General features: G+C 30.9%; 1 protein-coding gene across 2 annotated transcripts in view; it reads left to right on the forward strand.

The window, feature by feature from the left end:
* The window catches only part of LOC129958265 (polycomb protein Scm-like), a 135,317-nt gene that overhangs the window by 50,321 nt on the left and 59,921 nt on the right, over positions 1–25,075 (forward strand). For both annotated transcript variants that reach the window (XM_056070595.1, XM_056070594.1), the window contains 4 exons: positions 13,522–13,664; positions 16,219–16,402; positions 22,529–22,599; positions 22,811–23,134. In XM_056070595.1, the coding sequence (XP_055926570.1) occupies positions 13,522–13,664; positions 16,219–16,402; positions 22,529–22,599; positions 22,811–23,134 (722 nt within the window). The remainder of the gene's footprint in view (positions 1–13,521; positions 13,665–16,218; positions 16,403–22,528; positions 22,600–22,810; positions 23,135–25,075) is intronic.

The raw sequence follows: 25,075 nt of genomic DNA on the forward strand, positions 1-25,075 counted from the left end.
CACAATTATTTGAATTTGCTTCTTTCTTTTTCCTTGTTAGAATCTGTGGATGAGAATAACATCTTCAATAAATGTTAATCTCTGTCTCTACTCATTAAATCTGCAGCACTTTTATTACTGGGACGCAAAATTATAATATTTTATGCAATTCAGTTGCAAATTTCCACAACATTTTAAGTATAACATAATATTGTATAAAAGCGCATAAGACTTTAAATACTGTTTTAAATTTTCGCAAGAAACTTTGAACATATAACTGGTTAACTATGCTTGCAAAGTGGCGAAATCAGTTCAGTTATTGAGGTTGGGGAATTCTGTAAAAATTTTATTTCTTGATGCCTCTCAAAAATTGAGAGCGTTTGCTGGGGAGCAGCCAACCTTTGATTATATATCTAAGGGGTATATACTTTCACATGATATAAATGTGGTAAAAATTTTCCAGCAGAGGGCAGCAAGCCAAATTTAATCAATTTAGCTTCCAAATAGCATACAGTAATTAATTTCATATTTAAATAAATGTAAGTAAATATTTAGTCAATTTATTAAATCTTTACTTACGCTTATTAACAATTTGTATGGTGTCGGACAGTAATAATTGTTCGACAGAATGACAAGTAATAACAGAAAATGGACGGTAAAGAACTTAATTTTAAATGAAGTGTACTACAGAAACATTGGAAGTTTTCTCATTATTATTTAAATCCCATAACAAAGTAATAGCTGAAGCAAATGAAAATTATTAAACTTGACTATTGAATGATATTTTATTTAAAGGCGACGGAAGTAATTTGCCGTCGGGGGGGGACAAGATAAATCCGACTAGCGGGCAAGCACAATTTCTCTAATTTGGCTTCAAAATAACTCAATTTTACATTTAATTAAAGAAAATTAAGCATTTTTTAAATTCAGATACTTGCCTTTTCTCTCTTTGTTAAAAAATTTGCAAAGGTATTTGAAAAATAATATGTTCTGACTTTCTGTCTCTGACTATAAAAATATTGTCAATATTTGAATCTATTTTTATGAGACTTTTAAGATTTAACTACACTAAGGTTTAATTCTAGAAAAAAAAAATGGTTGTATTTCATTCTAGATTGTAGTATAAAGAAACACAGGTTGCAAAACTAAATAACTTAAATTTGTTGTAGCCTGATCATGGAAATGTTTAATCAAAGTTTAACTTTTAAAACTATTTTCAATTGGATTCGAATTTAACTCAATTCTTAATCTTCTGGATCTTTTTTTAATGTTTATAAAATATTTCATTTACAACAAAGATGAATTATTCGAACAGGACGACAAGTAATTTATAAATGCCTGACATTGGGTAATGATAATATGAGTAAAACAGGACTTTTTAAAACGAAATAACTAAATATGAAAAATTACAAAAAGTTTCCTTGGTTAGCTCATTTTCTTGAAAGTGAACACGGCTTCTAAAATATATAATTAAATGCAAAGAATTAACTTATAAGACATTATCGACGCAAGAGAAAACACACACACACAAATTATCTTTGGCAGCGGTACCGTGAAGAATTTTAGAGCTCCCTTCGTTTTAAGCTAGAACTTTGTATGAAATAATTTCCCATGGACTCTTCCCTTTCTTCACTGTTACTTCTAAGGCCGGAGCTACCTGATTTTGTTAGGCTAATTCAAGTTGCTTCTCGCCGGCGTCCTGGCATAGGGGTAGCGCGTCTTCCCCGTGATCTGGGCGTCCCGGTTTGGGCATGGTTGTTCTTCTGTTGTTCTATCTGTGAGATGTGTGAATGTGCCCTCCTGTAAAAAGGGGTTGTGCAAGCGAATGAGTGATGCGTGAGTAGCAAAGTCGTACTCTTGGCCCTAGTTGGCGCTGCTATAAAAAATAAGAGACGTCCCCCTCAGGCTTAAATCGCTGTCTTCGTAACAGCGGGCTTGTCGGTGGCAAGTGCCATAAGAAACAAACAAACAAACAAGTTGCTTCTCACTCGTGTGTGTCTTTTACCATAATCAGTGTCGAAGCATTCTTGAAAAAGAAGGCATCAACTTAGTATAGATTGCACCAGAATGACATGTCATGCTAAATGAACAAGTGCGTGTTCTTATCATGGAGGCTATTATAAATTGAATGCAGAAACTGCATTCTGAAGGTTTTACAAAAGAAACTTTTCAGAGATCTAGAATAATTAATTTTAAAAAGTCTATGTTTTCGCTAAAAATATCGATTATTTTTTAGCGTATTCATCTACCAAAAATAATTTTTAAATAAGGGTTGCAATAACGAGCGGAAATTCAGATGTTTTTGGAGTCCGATACGAATAAGCTCGCGTGCACGAACGAAAATTTACTATAATTCGGAAACGAATAATATAGAATGCAGAAAAGATATGATATTGTTATTGTTTCTTAAGAAGGCCGAGAAAATATTTTGTAAATATATGTACAAACCTATTTTTTAATGTAAAGCTTATTAAAGTATGAAAAATATACAAATTAAACATTACATTCTCCATGTTAAGTTTAAATATATACATACTTCGTGTATAGTTAGACTTAAAAACCAATGCATTTTATTCAAAAACAATTAAATGCAAGCTAATATTTCTCCCTCCACCCCCTACAAATGAATGTTTTCCCCTCAGTTGTTTGCATTAGTTTTTCTTAACCCTTTCGCATACAATGACGAGTTTCATTACCACATAAAATTACTGAAATTTTAAATTTAAAATCTGCGATTAAGTGGAAACGTTAAATAATTTCAATGCAAAAATAAAAATGCTTTAATATCTCCAATACTTTTATATATAAATATATATAATGCTATATATAAATATTCTGTGAATAACTATTTCAATTATCGTTTTATCGAGACTTATCCAAAGACTATTAAAAAATTAGAAGTACTTGAAGTTAATAGTTTTTGCCGTAAAGAGTAATTGAAAGAAAAAATGAAGAAGAAAAGAATATGTTTCCCGATTGCATGTTTATAATACTTAAGATAGGATCTAAAATCTAGTTACTAATTTATTTAACATGTTTAGTGCATAATTGATAAGCTCTTTTAGTGTTGCTAAAAATCGACTCTATCACTTACATTTATTTTTTGTCGTCATTCGCAATCAATAATATTTCATTAGTGAAATAATTGTAGCCTAATAAATTAAATTGAAAAAAACATTTACTCTTAGATAAACTTAATTTACAATTATACAATTTACTTACTCCACTGATTTATAGTGAATTTACATAATTTGATAATTTCAAAGTAATTCTTCTTAGCATGCGTATTTCACAAGAGTTTGAGAGAAAAGAGTGTTTTATGAAATTTAGTTGAACTATTAACCAAATTTTTATCCGAGAATTTTCATAGTGAAATAAACTTACAAATTCATTACCGAGGAAGTAACAACTGGATGATTAAAGTGACGATTCTTTTCTCAACTATTCATCGCCCTAATCATGTACAATATAAATGCCTCAATTTCCCTAATAATTCCACGAACAAATAATTGAAATAATGATTAACAACAATTTTTTCTCCATAAATCATGATACCATCTTAACCGAAAGACAAAGAACAGAAAATGCGACGTCTTATTCACTTACCAATTCGTTGATTATTCTGCTAAATATAGTGTAAATTATGAACGACATTTGAATCGGATTCTGAAAATCTGCGGACTTAGTCTTCGACATCCGACCAAAAGTTTCGGCAAATAGCGACATTTTATTGACTTGAAAACTTTATCGACTATTTTGCCAAATGTAATCAAACCGCTTCAACCATTATTTGAATATTTTGATTGTTTACAATATAATAACTTTAAAATGGTTTCTAAATTATCACATTCGTTAATGCCCAGTTCTCTTTAACCGTTCTCAATTAGTGAAAACTTTTGCAGACAAAACTCTGAATCTCTCGCCTACGGGGGGGGGAGTTGCCGACAAGCGGGCAATTACCCCCCCCCCCTCCTCCCGCCCGATAATGCCGCCTTTAATTTGTAATAATAATGAACACTATGCAAACAATATATGAAATCAAATCAAATTCTAAGGAACTTTTCTGAGTCAAATTTCAAGTGCTCATCGAAGTTTAAAAATTCACTTGTAATTATCACTGTTATATTTGGTGAAGTAAATAAATATTTAAAATAAATTTAATGCTTAAGAAAAATTAGCTTATTTGCATTAAAATTCAAATAATCAATGCTGCAATTGTAATTAATCAAATTTCGAATACTCAGAATATTTTTTATACACTGGTGTGCAAAACTTAAGCAACAGTTTTTTCCCATAACTATACAAAACATGAAATTCAGAAATGAGAAACAGCATTTTGTACTTAAACGATGACGAAAGAATAGTTGCGCAAAAATGAATACTGTGCATATAGTATGAAATCAAACAAAAAAGGCTTTATTGAACTCATAGTATCGCTACACAGGATTGTCTGTTCTAGAGGAAGAACAACAGGCAGATGTTTCTTTGTAGGGGATATGCCCTCCCCTTACTGCAATGGTTGCTGCGTACCGTCTCTCCATACTCAGCATCAGATTGTCCAACAGTTCTTGAGGTAAGAATGCCCATTCCTCAATCAGCATCTGTTTCAGTTGTTAGTGTTGTTACTTTTCAATAATCTCAGCATGGTTTTTGAAGACAGCACATTTATTGGACATAGAAAACGAAAAGAAAAGAACACAGGTATTTACAATTAAGCACACAGCATCTTGTTCGCGGGAGGAATGGTGCCGGAACGAAGCGCCAGAAGCGGAGTCACACAGATATTCCTACGCGAGAAAAATAGTCCGCTCGCTTCATCCCAACACACCCCTCCTGCGAGTGACATTTTTCGAGTATTTATAATACACATAAAAATTAAATGCACACAACAATACAAAAAATTATATGTACATACAAAAAATAAGAAATTAACGAAATATTTTTCACAGAATACTTCAGTTTTTCTTCACTAACAGCTTTTGTAAGAAAATCTGCAATTAAACATTCTGTTTGAACATATTCTAATTTAATTACATTATCTTTCAACAAATCTTTCACAAAATGAAAACGTAAATTCATATGTCTTGATTTGTTTGAAGACCTGGTGCACTTAATCCACTGAATTGCTGCTTGACTATCTGAATTTAAGGTTACAGCATTATTTATAAATTGTTTATAGTTTAACTCAGTTAATAAGTTTACAGTCCAAATAATGTCTTTACATATTTCAGAAATAGCAAATAACTCAGCTTCACATGTTGACAGACTGACACTTTTTTGTTTATGACATTTCCATGAAATTAATGAATTACCTAATTTAATTACACCACCAGAAAATAATTTGCCATTTTCTGCATTCCCCCAACTAGCATCAGAACTTGCATTGAGAAAACCAAACTTACTGTCATAAAACAATTTTTTATCTTTTGAAACTCTTTTAGCTAAATTATAGTGCCTTTTTTTTGGTTTATGATTAAATTGTGACAAATATGTTGTTACAAATGATAAATCAGGCCACGTTCTATTAGCTAAATATAAAAGTTCACCAATTAATTCTTGATACATTGTGATGTCAACCAGTTCATTTGTGGAAGGGAAACTCTTATCTTCTCCTTTTACAATTGGAGTTTTAACACTTTTACATTTTTCTAGATTATGTTTAACCAATAATGATTCAATATATTCAAATTGACACAGACCAATACCATTTTCATGTTTTACAATTTCTATACCTAAAAATTTGCCGGTTTTGTTCTCTTGTAATTCAAATATGCTTTTGATGCTATTTACAATCTCTTGATACATTTCATCATTATTAGAAAAAATTGCTAAATCATCTACATACATACATAATATAAAAATATTTTTACCAACAGTTTTAATGAATACACAATTGTCAGAGGCCAGTTGCATCAATCCTAATTTTTCTAATTCACCTTTTATAGTCATATACCAGTTTCTACCAGATTGTGGTAAGCCATAGATACTCTTTTGCAACTTACAAACTTTTTCATCTCCAATTAATTTTTCATAACCAGGTGGAGGTAACATATAAACAGTTTCTTCAATATCACTATATAAATATGCAGTTTTAACATCAAAGAACTTAAAAAATAAATTTAATTTAGATGCAAGCGCCATTAACATTCTGAAAGATTCGATGTTCACAACGGGTGAATAAGACTCGGAAAAATCTTTATTTTTTATTTGATTAAAACCTGCTGCTACAAGTCTCGCTTTATATTTTGTTTCACCAGAGTTATCTTGTTTTAAAGAATATACCCATTTACTTTTTATTAATTTTGTTTTTGCAGGCTTATTTACTATTTCCCAAACTTCATGTTTATTTAACGAATCCAATTCATTTTTCATTGCTCTTTCCCAGTTCTTCCAATCAGCACTATTTTTTGCCTCTAAGTATGTATTCGGAATGTTATAAACTACATTAGCTGACATTTTAGATTTGAGCCTTTCCGAACGTCTGACTGGAATCTGATTTACGATATTATTACTACTTGATTCAACATCTGGTGTTTCGTTTTCATCCCCTATAGCGGCGTCTGTCTGACGCGAAGTTCTACTATGGTATAGAATTGATGAATCACTATTCTCATCCTCTGCCGATTCATCAGGAATTTCTAAACTAGATATTTCACTTTTTGTTTTTTGATTTATCTCGCATGCCGCTGGAGAAGTTTCAAGAAGTGAATTAATATCCCAAGTTTCTGCTTTCGTTTTTCCCAAATACGTACTACCTTTTAAAGATTCATTGAATTTAACTGATCTTTCTTCTATTATTTTTCGGCTTTTGATGTCATAAATTCGATAACCCTTTCTTTCTCTAGCGTATCCTAGCATTATACCACGTTTCCCTGGAACTTCAAATTTATTTCTCATTACTTTCGGAACGTGAAAATAAGCCACACAGCCGAATTTTTTAAGATAATTTAATTTCGGTTTTCTACCTGTCCGAATTTCAAGGGGTATTTTTTCTTTTCCTTTACGTGGGGTTACATTAGACACTTGGGTGCTACAATTAATGGCTTCGGCCCAAAAGTTTAATGGAAGCTCACTTTCATATAACAAAGATCTAGCCCTTTCTAAAAGAATGCGGTTCGCCCTTTCAGCTTTACCGTTACTTTCACTATTGTACGGAATAGTTTTTTCATGAAATATTCCTGAATTAGCAAGATAAGTATCAAGTTGTTCATTTACAAATTCTAAGCCATTGTCAGTTCTTAATTTTTTAATTCTTTTATCGGTTAAATTTTCATATTTGGCTTTAAATTGTGAAAATATATTAAACACTTCATTTTTATTTTTTAAGAAATAAGTAAAATACATGCCAGAAAAATCATCCACCAATATCATGAAATATTTTGCGCCACCTAATGATTCAGGTTTAATAGGACCACACAGATCAGCATGAATCAATTCAAGAATTTCAGAACTTTGATTTACATCAATATTAGGATGAGTTTTTTTGGTTATCTTACTTATGTCACAAGTTTCACATCTAAAATCATTTATATCATTAATATCAATATAATCTTTCATTTTAAGCATATATTTAGGATTTAAATGACATAATCTGTAATGCCAAATCTCATAATTACTAGTGGATTGTTTAGAAAAATAACACTCTGAATTATACAATGGTTCCAAATATAATTCTAATCTATTGTTATTTTTAAATGCTTTAGTAACTAAATTATTATCTTTATCAAAAATCAACATGCAATTATTATTCGATTTAATTTTACAACCCTTATCCATCAAACAAGTTACTGACAATAAATTATATCTTAGTTCAGGAACATAGCTAACATTAGTAATTGTTAAATTTCTAGGATTAATACTTACAGTTTTTGTTTTAACTGTTCCGATTCCCTCACACAAAATTTTAGAGTCTTTACCAGCTAAATAAATATCCCTTGTTTCAGGGATTATTTTTTCAAACCACATACTGTCTTTGGCCATATGACAAGAAGCTCCACTGTCCAGCAACCATATTTTATCACTTAGGCTTTCTTCTTGATGAGAAGTAGTAAACACATCACTAACACTTCGTCGTTTTGTTGATTGATTGGCACGATGTTGTGCATTTCTCCTTTGATTATTTTCATTACATGGAGCACTTCTACTAGCATTTTTATTCCTGTAAAAACAGTCCTTGGCGATATGATTTGGGCGTCTGCAGATGTAACAGAGCCTTACACCAGAACTTTTGTTTTCTCTAGAATAAAACACTTCCGCACTGATTCCTTCAGCGCGAGTACTCGTCGGCGAATAACAGGTATTTTCTTCTTCACGTAAAATTTCTAATATTTCGTCCATTGACTTGTCACGTTGGGTTTTGAGAATTTCTCGCACTTTAGAGAATTTTCCTTTCAGCCCGCGCACTGTATAATAAACGAGCTCCCTAGGTGTGACATCCAGTCCTAAAGAATGACATTTTGTAGCAATTCCTCTTGCTCTGGCAACATAATCGTTTGCCGATTCATTATTTTTCATTTGAAGATTTTTCAATTCATTGCCGGCATCTATTTTGCGGTCTTCTGCTTGACCCGTAAATGTTGACTTTATTTTATCCCAAAGAATTTTTGCATTTTCTTCTGCTGCGAACTGTAGGGCCTGTTCGTCTGACAATGATAACTTAATGTAAGCAACGGCGTCAGAATTTTTCTGGTTCCATTCTGCTGCATCTTTTTCACTTAGATTATCTGGTTTCACCGCGGATATAACAGAGTTCAATCTTTTCAAACTCAGCGCTGCCTGTATTTTCAATGCCCAAATGAAATAATTAGTTCCATTCAGCTCAGGGACATTTACTTTATCCATGCTTGCAATTTCGTTTTTGACAGTTTCGTTTCAGTCACACAGTTCACTTAGAAATTTTAACGAAACATTTACCACGAACCAGAACCACGGACCTCTGCTACCAATTTGTTGTTACTTTTCAATAATCTCAGCATGGTTTTTGAAGACAGCACATTTATTGGACATAGAAAACGAAAAGAAAAGAACACAGGTATTTACAATTAAGCACACAGCATCTTGTTCGCGGGAGGAATGGTGCCGGAACGAAGCGCCAGAAGCGGAGTCACACAGATATTCCTACGCGAGAAAAATAGTCCGCTCGCTTCATCCCAACAGTTAGGTGTTCCCCGGAGGATGTAATCGTGCCGCAAGGCGTCTCCTCAAAGCGTTCCACACAGTTCTTTTAGATTTAAATCAGGAGAGAATGCTAGTCAATCATTCGAGTGATATCTTCACTTTCCAGTAGCTGCTGAACATCAGTTGTCCGGTGTGGCCGTGCATTGTCATCCATTAAAACGAAGTGTGGTCCAATATTACCTCGGAACAGACGCCCAGGGGGAAGGATCACCTCCTTATAATAGCGATTACGGTTACATAATCTGTCGAAAGCGTGGAGCTCAGTCCGCCCGTTCAGCATAATTCCTCCCTGACGAAAACGCCAGGACCACCATAAAGGTCTCTTTCCATGATGTTACTGAGATGAAATCATGTTCTGGCCTCTCTCCAAATCAACTGGCGTTGATAATCACTTGTGGCACTGAAACGACTCTCGTCCGTAAAGAGGACACGACTCCCTTGATGAGTTGTCCAGTTTTTGTGCTCCTTACGTCACTCTAAACAGTGCCACCGATGGCCAGCTTTCAAAGGGATGCAGCGTTCAGGACGGTGAGCGAATAGGCCACCTTTGTGAAGGCCACAGTAAACCGCGACAATTGTCGTCCTGTTGCTGTACAGAGTTGCTGAACAGTGGCGCTTGCTGACTGGTATAGAGCTCTTTTCGCCTGCAGGACGATATATCGGCCATCCACTGCAGTTCTTTTCCTAAGGCGGTCGCCACCAACCTTTTTAACAACTGTACCTATGGTTTGTAAGTTTCCAAACGCGCGAAATGACACTTTTGTTGATTCCGAATTCTTCAGCTACACTGGTCAAATTGCGCCCAGCCTCCAGCTTTCCGATCATTCTTCCACTTGTGAAGTCATTCACAGAGCAAAAACTTTTTTGGAGCCCCCCCCCCCCTTTGCTTCACTACTTCAGTAATGAAGAACCGATTCATTACTGAAGAAGAAAACTTAAAATAAACTTTCTATTCGATTTGGTGCCCTCCCTCTGATGTTGGGGCCCGGGGCAACTGCCCCTGCCTTAGTCAGGAAAGAACTCATGAAGTATTTCACGAAAAAACTCACTTGCACTTGCAGCGAATGTCTTTAATTGCACCTCCGTTCTTCTTTTCCTTGTAGTTTTGAGCTGCGCGCGTCGACTGTATGCGTTTGCGTACACTCACTTCGCCTATGATGGTTTGTTCCTACCATTTGCATACGCATCACCTTTCTATTGAATCACGTGTTTATTGTATTGATCGCAATAACACCTTTTCTGCGATTTCATGGCTACCTGCTTAAAATTTATATTGTTGTTTAAGTTTTGCACACCAGAAAGAAAGCCTATCAAAAAAGAAACAATAAATGTTTAAGCGAAATTTTAAAGATCTAAAGCAGATAAAAAAAGAAATCGAAAGATTAATTTTGTAAGAAAGACTACTGAAAATTGTTTCCAAACTTTTGTTATACTTATTTTGACCAAAAAGTGTTTTTCAATGCAAATAATAAAAAATAAATGCTACAAATTTTTTTAAAATTTTGCTTTTGTTTCATAATTTTATAATACCTCGAAAATAACTTTTATTTAAAAGATTTTTTTGGGGGGGGGATAATATATCTGATAAAAAATTTCTATGTAAATATATATATATTTTAAAGTAACAGTTCAAATTTTTCAAATCTTCTAATTAAAACATCTATAAGTCCTTTGAAAAGCAAAACTTATAGTCAACAACATGTTGTAGCAGTATTTGTTTGCTGCGAAATTCATGCAGATGTTTTTAATATTCCAATTGTTAAAAAAACATTCTATAAGTTTGAGGCTCATTAAAAGGTATCAATAAAAAAATTTAATTTGAAAGCACTAAGTAAAAAAAAATTAATTAAAAATACAAATGTAATTTCAATAAGAATATCAAAACATAAAAGTTGAAGCAACTTAAAACTTAAAAGTTGAAGGAACTTAATTTTAATATTATGATAGTATTTAAGTTTTCTTTTTGGAAATATGGAAGAAAATGTTTAATGAACTAAAATAAGAAAGGGGAAGGGAAAAAAAATTGTTGCTTGAGATTTATTTCCAAGAGTAAATAACGTAATGTTTTACTTCAGGGTTGGTACTCCAAATGCGAAAAAACATTTCAATTGAAAAGTAAGATTCTGGGAAGACTCCTGGGTTTTCTGCCCTGTTTTATTCAGTCTGATATCTCGAGTGCAATTATATTATACAGAGGCACGTAATGGACTAACTTTCAGCAACTACTTACAATTAGTTTATCGATACATACCAGTAATCCTCCCACACGTTTTTAGGGGGGTGGAATCCCATCATTCCCGATAATTGTTGCATTCTAATAGTTATACGAAATCGGAATGTAAGTTTGTAACAGAAATTTCTTCCATCTCCAATTTAAAATTTCCTTTCCTTGTAAAGATAAACAACGAAAACCATCTATTTCCCGTTTCATTATGTACAAGATATGGTGTACTGGACTATGGAAAAACAGTGGATCACACAAGTAATAATCTCGGTGACAAGGAATACATTGAATGTTACCATCCATTTTGCCCCCCCCCCATACACTCATACCGAGAAAAAAAAATGAGTGCCCAGGTGGACAAGAGCATTAAAGCCGGCGATATCCGATTTGTGATATCGGTTATTTTATTAAATGCAGAGCCAATTACAGGCTGAATGAAAGGCAGTTGAAATGGATGTCTGATATTTTGTCGACATCCATTGTTTTAAAATCTTAGTCGACCGATCAAAAAAAGGCATGAAAAGCATCGGATTCTGTCTAATGTAAAGCAAGCTGCAGACTGAATGGACGACAACTGAATCAATGGTTTGACTTTCGACAAACTTAAACACTGTGAACCGTTAGTCCTTAAATTTAGAAAAATTCGCTTATATCGACAGTTTAAAACCGTTCAAAAGTTATTATATGGTAAATTATTAAATTTTTTAGTTTCTGCCTTTCTACACCTCCGAAAAGTAGCACAGAAGATTTTTAATTTCTCGTCGACTGGCAGAGGCAGTTGTATCCTCCCCAATTGTCATCGTCCCTGTAAATAAAAATGGGCTAATTCTTTGGTTTAGCCATTTATTTTAAATATATTTATTTATATATATATATACATCTGTTGTAAATATATATTTCTATATATATATATATATATATATATATATATATATATATATATATATATATATATATATATATTATTTTAAATATATATTTCACTGAATGAGCAATTAAAATATTTAAAAATAGTATACTGTGAATTTTTTTTTTTTTTTTTAAGCCATGAAATTAAAAGGGAATTTTTATGTAAAAATAAGTAAAATTTAAAAATACTTCGTTTAGTTTCATTGCATAGTTCTAAAAAATCTTAGTCATTATGGAAATTTTTGCAACTATTTCAAAACTAAATAATTTTGGAATTTGTGACTAATGATTGATGACGTCACAACAAAATTATCACTTTAATGCTCATTCCTTATGATTGTATTGTTGCAATTTATTTCCACTCCAATGAAATTCAAAAATGATAGGGAACTATAACCCCTTCTCTTTCTTTTATTGAGTACTTCTTCCCATTCTGATGTGTTGGTGCATTCTAATTTGTTGAGATATGCCATACTTGTATTTTTTAACCGCACCTAATGGTGGGAGATACTTACTGTTTAAAATAGAGCTAGAGAAATAAATTACCCTCATTCCTTTAAAGGAGGAATCTGGTCTAGTCATTGATAGTTAAAGGATTCAGTCATTAGATAATGAATCTATTGTTTCTGATTATGCAAACCTGACTATTAGGAATTTTTCTAATAAAGTACTGACTTGTGTAGTAATGTATCTTTAGGAATCTACTGAAGCAAATCACTTTGTTTTTGAAGTTTTCTGGTGGGATTGAGGCTTTAAAATTCATATGGAAATTAAAGAACATGGTTTCCATATATAATTTTCTTTTATTATTATTAATTTGGACGAACATCAAATGTTGCTTAATTTATAATATTTGAATTCAAATAATTGAACATTGGCATTGAATGTATGAATTCTAGTTTTATAAAAGTAAAACTTTTGCAACCTACTCATATCTGAGTTGAGGAATAAGCATTAAAGCGTGCTAGCATTCGGTTGTTTAAGAACTATTGAAAATGTGATAGCAATGTGATGAAAAATTCCACTAACTGAAAAGTGCTCTGTGCTTTGCATTATGTTTTATTGCGTTTATTTTGCCTGCATTACAAAATTTGTTATATTTGATTTCTATTTCTTTATTATATAAATGTATTAACATTATCTGTATTTACCATTTCTTAAAAAATAAGTTTCTTTTCATCGTTTTCCTCCCATTATTGGTTTTACTAATGTAATTAATATTCTGTTTTCAGGCTCTGGAAAAGGCAGGACTAAGCCATGCTGTGCTTGGTGTTCAGAAAAAAGAGATCTTAAATATTGCCTTGCTGTAGATCATCAGAAAAAGGATTTTTGTTCCGAGATGTGTCTCCATGATTACAAAACAGCATTTTTAAAGGTAATTAAAGCTATTTTTAAATATTGTCTTTTACGTTAACTCTTTATTTAAATTAAAATGTATGAATTCCACATCTTAATGTGCAAAGACAAGATTTTATTTAGTAAAATTGCATTCTTAATTCTTACAAGGAGAGGGCACGAGGTTAAAAATTCAGTTCAGTATGAGATTTAGTATAATGGCTGTATACGTTTAGAATGTTCACTCGTGAAAATATTGTTGTTGTTACTTATGACTCTTGTTATAGACAAGCCTGCTGACTTCGGGCTTCTGAGGGTAAAGGCCCTGAGGACCCGAGGGCAGAAGTCTGACTTCTAGCTCATATGAAGAGGACACTCACACACTCGCTTGCACAACTCCTTTTTACGGGGGGCTCCTTCACACACCTCACAAATAGAACACATGGTAAAAAACAACCATATCCGAACCGGGACGTCCAGATCACGGGGAAGACGCGTTATCCCAAGGCCAAGACGCCGGCCGTGAAGATATTAAAAAGCATTAGCCAATCTGGAGAAAATGTCCCTCAAACTTTCTGCATTGCTTATATACTAATAATATGTCGCCGTTGCTGAGGCGCGAATAGTATAGTGATTAAGACGCTGGTGTAGTATTCGCAAGACCCGAGTTCGATCCTGGGCTTATAGTTTTTGCTTTTTTATTTTATTTTTTTTCTTTCGAAATTATTTCAAATTAATTTAACAGTTTACAAGCAGTTTCAATTAATATGTTTTTGATTTTTTTTAATGTAAAACTAAATATTTATTCTTATAATTCTTGGTTAATACTTTAATTTTTAGGCGAAAAATAATTATGTCTGAAATGCATTTTTATAAATATTCAGAATTACTTAAATTAAATTAACAATTTAAAAGTTTCAACTAATATGATACTCATTTTTATATGGAAAAAAATAAATATATTTTCTTTTAATACATAAGTTATAACTGATTAAAAAAATTATGTTCAGGTATATTGCTCTTGAATTATAACTATAATTTAATTTTTAAGTGTTAAAATAATTATAAATATAATTTTAATTATAAAAATATTTCAAATTAACTATTTTTATCTTAAAATCATATAAAGTTTTAAATTTTTGGACTTTAATAAAGATTAATTATTTATTATAACTCAACGAAGCTGTTTTTATATCGGGAATTAAGGAGAGCAGCTGAAATAAATAAAATTATATCGGCAAACACTCAAAATGATAATAATCGAAGAGAAAAAGTAAAAAAGCTGGTATTGAGTTATGGAATGAATAAGCTGATGGTTCAAAATTTTTATATACATACGATATGCTTTGTGCGCTGCTTGTTTTTCTGAAGAAAAACAAATATTTTTTGAAGGTAAATGATTTTTTTAAAATTTCTTTTAAGGTTTCTCTTACGGATAATCATTATTTATGAATTTTGAAAGATGTCAAATTATTTCTTTCTTGTTTGAAATGTTTTTACGATAATTACCATTCTGTCTCTTGTACGTAAAAAAAAAAAAAAAAAAAAAAAAACTAATGAAATATTTTTATGATGCCAGTAATTTAATTAACATTTGTCATTATTTAAATTATATATGTAATTATTTTTCCTCTTAAAAATAAAATTATAGTTCAAGTATTAAGTGAATGAATATCTATTTTTGAGGGAGTCTTATTTTTAAAACATTCATTTCTGATTGATAAAAGAGTTACATATTAAATTAAAATTCTCTGTAATTTTATTTAAATTATTTTTTTAAAGTAAAACGTGTTTTCATGTCTTAAATTTAAAAAAAAAACTATGTAATTCAAGTATTAAGAAAAAACATACTTATTTTTCTATGTTAAGAGTAGTATCATATTAATTGAAACCATCTTTAAATCTTTTAAATGTAATTCTGAATATTAAAAAAAATCGCATTCATATTTATAATTATTTTTCTTCTAAAATTAAATTATAAACAAGAATTAAGAAAATAAATATTTAGTTTTGCATAAAAAAGTCAAAGACATATTAATTAAAACTCTTTGTAAATTGTTAAATTAATTTGAAAAAAAAAAGCATAAATTACTAACCAAGGATCGAACTTGGATCTCTTGAATACTACGCCTGCTCGTTATCCACTATACTATTCAGCGAACTCGGCAACGGCGACACATTATTAGTATATAAGATATGCAGAAGGTTTGAGGGCCATTTTCTCGAAATTGATTGGCTATTGCGTTTTAATATTTTCATGAGTGAATATTCTAAATGTATTTATATTATACTAAATCCATTGTACTAATACCATTATACTAAATCTCATTCCTAACTGAATTTTCAACCTCGTGCCCTCTCTTTGTTAGATATGTTTAAGTAATTTATTTTTTTCTGTAAAATTTCTCTTCAGGTTTTTCTTTTCAATTTCGTTAAAAAAATAACTGTGTTTTCTAAAATTGTTCTTTTAAATGTTATTTATGCCGTAGATATGAATTTGATATTCTCCTTTATATTGTTGCATTGAGTGAATCCATTTGTATTGCCAAAATTAGTGTAATCCAATGTGTTGAAATTTTGCTTGTTTCTTTTAGGTTACATGCACCTTTTGTGAATGCGAAATAACTAAAAATCCAGTCGTTATTACTGAACCTAGTATTAAAGATTTCTGTAGTCAACAATGTCTTCAAAAGCACAATGCAAAGGAACTGAGTTCTCAGCTTGACAAACAAAAGAGTAAACAGTCCAGTGGCTTTCAATTCCAGTATGAAATCACTGGTAATAATGAGTTAATGTTTTACTATGTCCTTAGTTGTAATTTAAATTGCTGCCGTTTGAGATCAGTTTAAAACTTAATTCTTATATATCATTATTCATTTTCTTCTTGATCAATACATTTATTTCTTCAACCCCTAGTGATATTTTACTTTTTTTGTTTTAAAATTTTTGAACGTTTTTAATTTTTTAATTATATTGAAAGCTGTAATATCCTCACTCGTTAAATTGCATTGAATTTTTGAAACGTGATTTCCATATTACCTGTGACAAAATCCATACCTCAAAAATGTCATTCATGTAGTTAGAGAAAATTAAAATCTTGTAAATATATATACATACTTTTGTTTTTTTTCATATTTCCTATGACTGAATTAAGATGTATAGTTGGAAACATATTGTTAGAGAGATTGGTTGTAATATTATTATTATTACAAATTAATTTCCACTTGATAGACACAATTGTTAAATTGCATGCTGAGCATGTAAAACGTAAGTTGAAGAAGCAGGCGTTGGATTCTATTTATTATTCATAAATTAAAGAAAATAGTACTTTTTTGTCTGGATTTCTTTAACCAAGCCATGGCGAGAGTTCAGTACAACATATCAAACAGGAAGATAGAAAACTGGAACGGAGAGAGCATGAGAACGTATTTGAATCTGAAATGGTTTCAGAAAAGAATCTGTCAGCTCAGCATTTCGATTCCGTGGAAAAATTAATAATCTCAGCAACTTTGAAGGTAAGGTTGTAGTGAAGTAAGAGTTCAAGTGATTAGAATATTAATTTTTGAGCATAAATTATTTAGAAATTGTTCATTCACCATTCATAAGCCTTCTATGACATCAGGGCCTTTGTCATCTTAAGATTTTGAAAAGATGGAGCAACTTAGTAAATAATTAAACTTTTTTTAAAGCTCATTTTGTCACTGATCATGCCTTGAAACAATTATTCCAAGATTCAATCAAGTATTTACAAATTCACAAATATCCAAATACAGTAAAATAAAAAATATGAAGAAATAAAACAATGAAAACGGATATCTGTAGAATAATTTGATTTCAATAAGATTTTCGTATAGATTTTCAAATAGATGCGTCCAATGTTGAATGAATCATAAATAGTGGCTCTTTTATGAATGAACATTTAAGCTTAATAACAACCTGTTTGTTGCAAAAAACTAGTTTATTAAAAGGTAGCTCAAAAGGAGGCATGGAACATGACCCAACCCTCCCAGTGATATTTCCAAGTAAATAACTATGTTAGTTACATACAAATTTAAATGGTTTGCATAAGATTATCTTGTTTTGGAATTTAGTTGTGTGGCAAATAAAACTATTATACATTCTGCATTCTGTGTATTCAATAATGTATAAATTGGATTTTTTTTTCAAAATATATAAGCTTGAAAAATTTAAAGTAGTGTAATTTTTTTTTCTTTTCTTACTCATACATTATTTATTAGTATCAACCCTTAATATTAAGTAGTTATATTTATTTCTATAATATATCGACTTAGTTTGTTAAAAATAAAATATAATTTAAGATCTTAAATTACTCTTGAGCAAGAGAGGAAGAAAAAAAGATACTTACTGCCACTCCTGAAAAAGAGAAAATGTAAAAAGGAAACAAAGAGGATGCATAAAGAAATTACTAAAATCAAAATCACAGAAAAAATAAAGGAAGCTTCAGATTGAGGAATCGCTTATCTTTGTTCATGACACCTCTCATGAGAGCATTGATTTCAATAGAAATGACTATGAAAATATTCAAGAAATAGATTGGAGTAAAGATAAATCAAATGTAGTTTAAAACTATTTCGTTTTAAATTTTTGTCATAATTCGTTTATTTATTATATTAGAAGATTCGAGAGGAAAGATGAAGAAGCTTTAAATAGCTTTCACTGTTTAGGAGGAGAAATTAAAATGGAAATTTCAACATCCCACAAGAACCTGACTGCTCCATCATTGATGAGCAAGACATAATTGCAAAGTTGCATCATTTAAAGATAGTTGGCAGCACAAGTTGAGTTCATGCTTATTTAGGCACTTGTGATTAACTGCATACCGGCGATGCTGCAATAGGAGAGATAGGGCAAAAATATTTCTCACAAATTATTTTCGGCAAGTACAAAATGGAAATTTTCAGAATAATTTTTTGAAACATTTAAGCTTATTTAAAAAATAAATTTTGTGTTAATAATTAAATATTTTGGTTAATAAACCATTTAGTTAGCAATAAAAATGTCCCATCTCTCCTTCACATGAAAGAGGGATGGGACATATTTCTGAAAACGAAAATTCATATTTAATTTTTAAAAATATTGTGGAAAAAAATAGCAAAGTCAATGTAATACCTATATACTTAAAGTTTATTATAAATTACAAAGAAAAACATAAAAGTAAATTTTGTTTGTTGTCTAATTGATGGTGTCAGTGTATATAGCGTGAATCTGCTTACCTTGCGTGAATCTTGCTTACACCAGTATCAGGGAAGTTGATCATTATTGAGGTCGTTCTATAATGATCTGGGAAGGCATAATGTTGAATGGCCCCTATACAACTTTACGCTTGGGATAGGTTCAGTAAGTACACACATTACTTATTCCCAAAATATTATGAAGCATCATTCTCATCATTTTCTTTGGGCTATTAGAAATTGCTGAAGATATTGTTTACTGTCATCGCGCGCGGCGTGCTTATATCTTATGGAAATAAAATGTGACACTGCATAAGGTGACATGCATGCTTAACTGGATTTAATCCTGTAGAATGTAGAGAAAGAAACAACAGAAAACAGAAAGAAACGATAAAAATCTACATAAAATTTGTCACAAATTATTTTGAATAGACTAAATTTAATAAATTACTGGGAAAATGGAATTTGAAAAAAATATTAATTTAAAAAATTGTTTTAAATTCTCCCCTAAAAATATCATAGGTTCAACCCATTAAATTATATTTTTTTTAAAAAAATCTGAAACAAACATAAAATTTTGTAGTAGATCATTAGTATTATTAAAAACACTAAAAATATCCATGTAAAAAATAAATATTACTGGCGTTTCGCACGTGTTTTCTATCTGTCTTATAAATAAACGGTAGTCCGATACCCACTTTTTTTTTTTTTTTTTTCAAATTATTCATACATGAAATCTCATTCCTTGAATTCCTAATGTATCTTTTTATCTATTCATGCCTGGGGGACGGGTAGCAACTAAAGGGTGGAATGTTCAAGAATTTCTCTGTATCAGTCCCCTTCTGCAAACTGTTTTTTGGTGTGTGTGTGTGTGTAAATTGCACAACGCTTGTGAAACTTGTTTTTGGTACTTTATCTTTCCGTTGTTTCTTTATTTTGTAATAAAGAGTTTGTTTGCCAATTTTTGATGTAAATGGCCAGGAAATTTCTGAGAACTGAAGAAGCTGATGAATATATAAATTCTTTATCTAATGTAGAATTTGATCCTAAAATGATAATTATAACCAGACGCGGTCAGTGAAGATGAAAAAATAGACGACTCTATCAAAAATTTTAATAATGTAGAAACATGTGATTATCCTGAAATTCGAGATACTGCTGAAACTATAGAGGTTGTGTCAAGCATTTTTGAAGAAACTAGGTTTGATACAAAACCACTTAAATGGTAAAGAATTAAGAATTTCTCTTTCGCTGTGTTCTTTTACTTCTCAAGATCATCAACATATTGTAAATAAAATAAAATTTTAAAAGAACTCCCTTTGAACTTTTTCACATGATGGCTAATGTTATGATATTGCATACAGTTACAGAGACTAACTGATATGCAGTGCCAAAGAATTATCATTCTTTTGATGTCAGCGAAACTGATATCAAGAAGTTTATGGGTATCCTTTTATATAGTGGTTATCATATTTTACCACGTGAAAAAATGCATTGAGAAAATGCTCCGGATACTGGCACAACTGTAATGAATGGAGCTATGTCTAGGAAACGAACAGTGGCTTATATAAAAAGATACTTACATTTGAATTACAATTCGGCCATCAACAAAGCTGTTCGTTATTATAAAATTCGTCCCCTTTTAGAAAACGTTAATATTGCACTGCAACAATTTGGAATATTTTCAAGAAAATCTAACAACCAATGGAAGAATGGTACGCTATTTTAGCAGACACAGTTGTAAAATGTACCAGTGAAATTTGTATACTAGTTATGGAGGTTGACAACTTATAATGGATATCCCTTCAGTATTATTCTTTATCAAGGTGCTCAAAAAAAGTGGAATAGAACCTTTTTCTCAATGTGTTGTGGAAACTTTAATCTCTGTTAAGATAAATCCTAAGCTTCAAATTATATATGGATAACTTTTTTACTTCACATTGGTTAATGTTTCGTTAGCAAAAAAAGAAGAAGAAAAGTGCCACGGGAACTGTTTGAGATAATAGAATGGTAAAATGTCTTCTAATATCTTTGAAATCGTTAGCTAAAACTGAGACAGGAACATCTGACGTGTTATTTGATAAATCCAATAAGGTAGCTGCTCTTCGCTGGAATGATGAGCGTGTAATTTTATTACTAACAAATTTCGAAACTACAAAAATGAGTCGCAAAGAACAATGTCATGTGAAAGGAGGCAGAAAGAATGTTGATGTACTATTTGATATTATTTCTTACAGCAAATATAAAAATGGTTTAGACTTTATTCAACTGTTATATGGAAAATTACTTTACTTCTATTGAAAAAAAAAATGAAAAAAAAAAGAGTGGTACTGGGCACTTTTCATGAATTGCTTTGAAACCGCCCTCATCACAGTCTGGAAAATTTCCAAATTATTTTACCCTAATGTTGCACTTGATTTAGTAACATTTCGCAGGTCCATAACAATAAATTACCTTTGTAAAACAATTTCGAGAAACAGCATTATTTAAAGAGGTATGCTGCGGAATAGCAAAGAACCTCGTCTTCTAAACTGTTAACATGTATTTGTGAAAATTCCAGATGCATGTCAAAGACTATGTCAATTAAGGTCTTGCAAATAATAATAATTAAAAAAAAATCCAAATTATTTTACCCTAATGTTGCACTTCATTTAGTAACATTTCGCAGGTCCGTAACAATAAATTACCTTTGTAAAACAATTTCGAGAAACAGCATTAGTTAAAGAGGTATGCGGAATAGCAAAGAACCGCGTCTTCTAAACTGTTTACATGTATTTGTGAAAATTCCAGATGCTTGTCAAAGACTATGTCAATTAAGGTCTTGCAAATAAAAAAAATAAATAAATAAACTATTAAAATTCGCAAAATGTGCAGATTGGACTATGTAGAGGCTGTTTTTCGAATTTCCATTCATAATATTTTTTTGAGGTAAGTTACCTTTGTAACTTTTGGATCCTTGTCCTATTTTTAGGACAGTCTGTATTTTACAAGTTTAAAATTTGTGTTTTATATGTGTTAGTACCTTCCTTCCAATGATCATGTTTTTAAAAATTTACGTTTTTCTTATCATTGTTTTTATGAGTTATCCATTCAAATAAGAGGTGAGCACATACCCTTAATTAGATTTCATGGAAGAAATTATAATCTTATTTTTTTATCATTTTTTCTTTTTATTCTTATCCCTTATAAGCCATAAAATGTTTCTCTTTTGTTTATTTGTACCTGATATCTCATGCATATATTTATTACTTTTTTGCATTATATTTTTGCTTTAGGGTTGTTTGTATTTTTTATTTTTGCATTTAATAACATAAATTATTTCAGAGTGTTTTTCCTTGAAAAATGTTATTCCTTAATTTATGGAAACTAGTGTTAATAACATGAGAAATGTATCTTTTAAATTGCTGGCATTCAATGAAATATTAATGTAGTTGACAATAACCTTTATCTTTTGATATTTTTAAAAAAATAATCGTTGGGTATACTCCTTATTGTCTAATAAAAAAACTTCTTACTCATTGTCTAGTAAAATTATTGAATTGCAGATGCTACTTCTGTGGTGTTTTTCATTCAGGGTGAATTAAAACATTAAGAAAAAAAAATGGAAGAAATTGTTAGAATCAATGAAATTCTCTCCATTAAAAAAGTTATGTTTTTATTGTTTCTAAAATTACTTAAAATTTTTATTTTTATTTTTTATTATTTTGTATAGGCGTTTTCGATTGGGATGTGTATTTAAAAGAATGCAATGCCACTGCTGCTCCGGCCGAATGGTTTAAACAGGTAACCGCAATAGTTTTATTATTATTTTACAGGATTTCCGTTGTTTTTGTAATAGTCGTGTCATCTCTCATTCCTTTTATGATCCGACTCTTTTTTTTTTCTATTCCTTTTTATATTTTAATCAGTTGTGAATCATTATCATTATTCAGCCTTCTATTTTCTGATATATTTGACATAAAAATGATTTTACATGCATATTTTTACATTTCAGAATACTGTTCCACCTAAAAATGAATTTAGAATTGGAATGAAGTTGGAAGCATTTGATCCTCGAAATACGACTTCTACTTGTATTGCTACTGTTGTTGGTATGCAAGGACCTGTTTTGCGGTTGAGATTGGATGGTGGAGACAATAAGAATGATTTCTGGCGCCTTGTTGACTCTTCTGACATACATCCAATTGGTCACTGTGAAAAAAATGGAGGTATGTTGCAGCCTCCACTTGGATTCCGTATGAATGCTTCGTCGTGGCCTATGTTTTTACTGAAAACATTGAACGGTGCTGATATAGCTCCAAGTTCAATATTTATGAAGGTAAGCATTTTAGTTTTCTGTATTACATATGATTGCTCTTTTGGTAATGTTTCCAAAAATGTGCTAACATTTTGATTCTGTATAAAGAAAAAAGAATAAACATACGCATCAATTTTAATACAAATAATGCAATGCAAAATTTTATACATATGTGGTTGAAATTTCTTATCTTTATGATTAATCTTACGTTTATTCGCAATGCCAATGGGGCAGTAGCACTCCAATCCATTCCATTTTTGCTGGTTATTTATAATCACTCCATGTAGGTTCATTATAACTTCCTTAATGAATTACTCTTTAGAGTTCTCTGCAAGATCTCTCCCTCCTTGTACCTCAAACCATACCTACCATTCTGCAATCATTGAGCACCCAATTCAAATGGTGTGATAATAATGAATTGAATGTTATCAAGGATTGGATAATATATTGGATTTTTATCTATACCAGGCAAGTTTAGTTTATTAAAGTCTGTTTTGAAGTAATGCAAAGGCTATTTTAGGATGGATCTCATAATTTCGAACAGTTGTCAGATGATATGGACAGCACTATCATTTCATTGGAATGGAATTCATTGGGATTCTATGATTTTGTTTTTCATAAATAAGTTGAGAACAAATCTGTAAATAATTTTGTTGTCTTATTCTCATTTATTATACCTTATTTTTAATACAGTCTAACGATACAAGTGGTTCCATTTAGTTTTATTTAGATCAGTTACTATTTGATTTAGTACAGTTAGTTCTTTTAATTACTGTCACAAACTTATCTTTAAGCTGATGAAGTAGTTTTGCTTATGAACTTAGACACATGAACACTGTCATTCTGATTAAAAGATAATTGAAAGAAATTAATTCACCATGAACTTTATTTTTTCATTAGTCTTTCATTACTTTTAATGATATGCGATTCTCCGACAGATGTCAACGATGCATTGAAATTGTCACGTAGGTACTTTAGTATGGAACTCAATGACAGACATAAGAAGTAAAGCTAAACCAATTTATTAACTCAACTCTGAACACAGTGACTGACAGATCTTCTGCTTTTATACTAACAGGGAAAGTTCCAGAATACTTTTCTGGAGACAATAAGAAAAGTCCAGAACACTTATCTGGTAAACTAAAGAAAGGTCCAGAATCTGCTGCCACATGAAATAAAGGAAAACATAAAATCAAGGAATTGAATATTTACACAAACTGTGAATCGCATTGTCTCTAGCTGGATTCGAGCTTACGATCTCTTGAATATGAGATCAGTGCTATGACCATTCGGCCATGGAGAGTCGACTGCCTCTTGTCAATGCGGCTAAAATAATCAAAATCAGATTCCACAACCTTAAATCCAGGATTAGCTTTATTGCAGTTTTATTTTCAATTTTCATAAATTCACCTATCAATGTCTAAATTACTCTTATCAATGTCATTGTCAGAAGTTCAGAAATGTTTATGCTCTCCCAGTTTTAAAAATTGTGTTTTCATACCATCTTTAATGCCACATTAGAGTATTGTCGTTCACCATATCAACCATTAATGAGGAATTCCGCAAAGTTTCTGTGCCATTAAGATGTCCTTATCTAGAAGTAAATCTTGATGAACATCTACTTTTTTGTAATTTCTTAGTTTTAATTATATTTTTATTGATTGCAGTTTCATCTGGTTTTCAGTATGAAAAGTAATCAAACAGATTAAAAACAAAAAATATACTAATTTGTAAAATGATTTTAAGGGTTTTGAATTCTGATGGAACTACTGGACACCATAGTTATACAAAAGAAAAGTTAAGCAATGGATTTAATATATTATATGCATAAATTTTTACATATCATATATTTTTCATGAATGTTTGTATATGAATTCAACTGAACTCTGACAAAACAAAGTTATAAATTTTTATTGCACTAATACTAGTAAACGAATTTTCTCTTACTCAAATATATGACAG

The sequence above is a fragment of the Argiope bruennichi genome, chromosome X1, assembly GCF_947563725.1.
Source record: "Argiope bruennichi chromosome X1, qqArgBrue1.1, whole genome shotgun sequence".
NCBI classification, from domain to species: domain Eukaryota; kingdom Metazoa; phylum Arthropoda; class Arachnida; order Araneae; family Araneidae; genus Argiope; species Argiope bruennichi.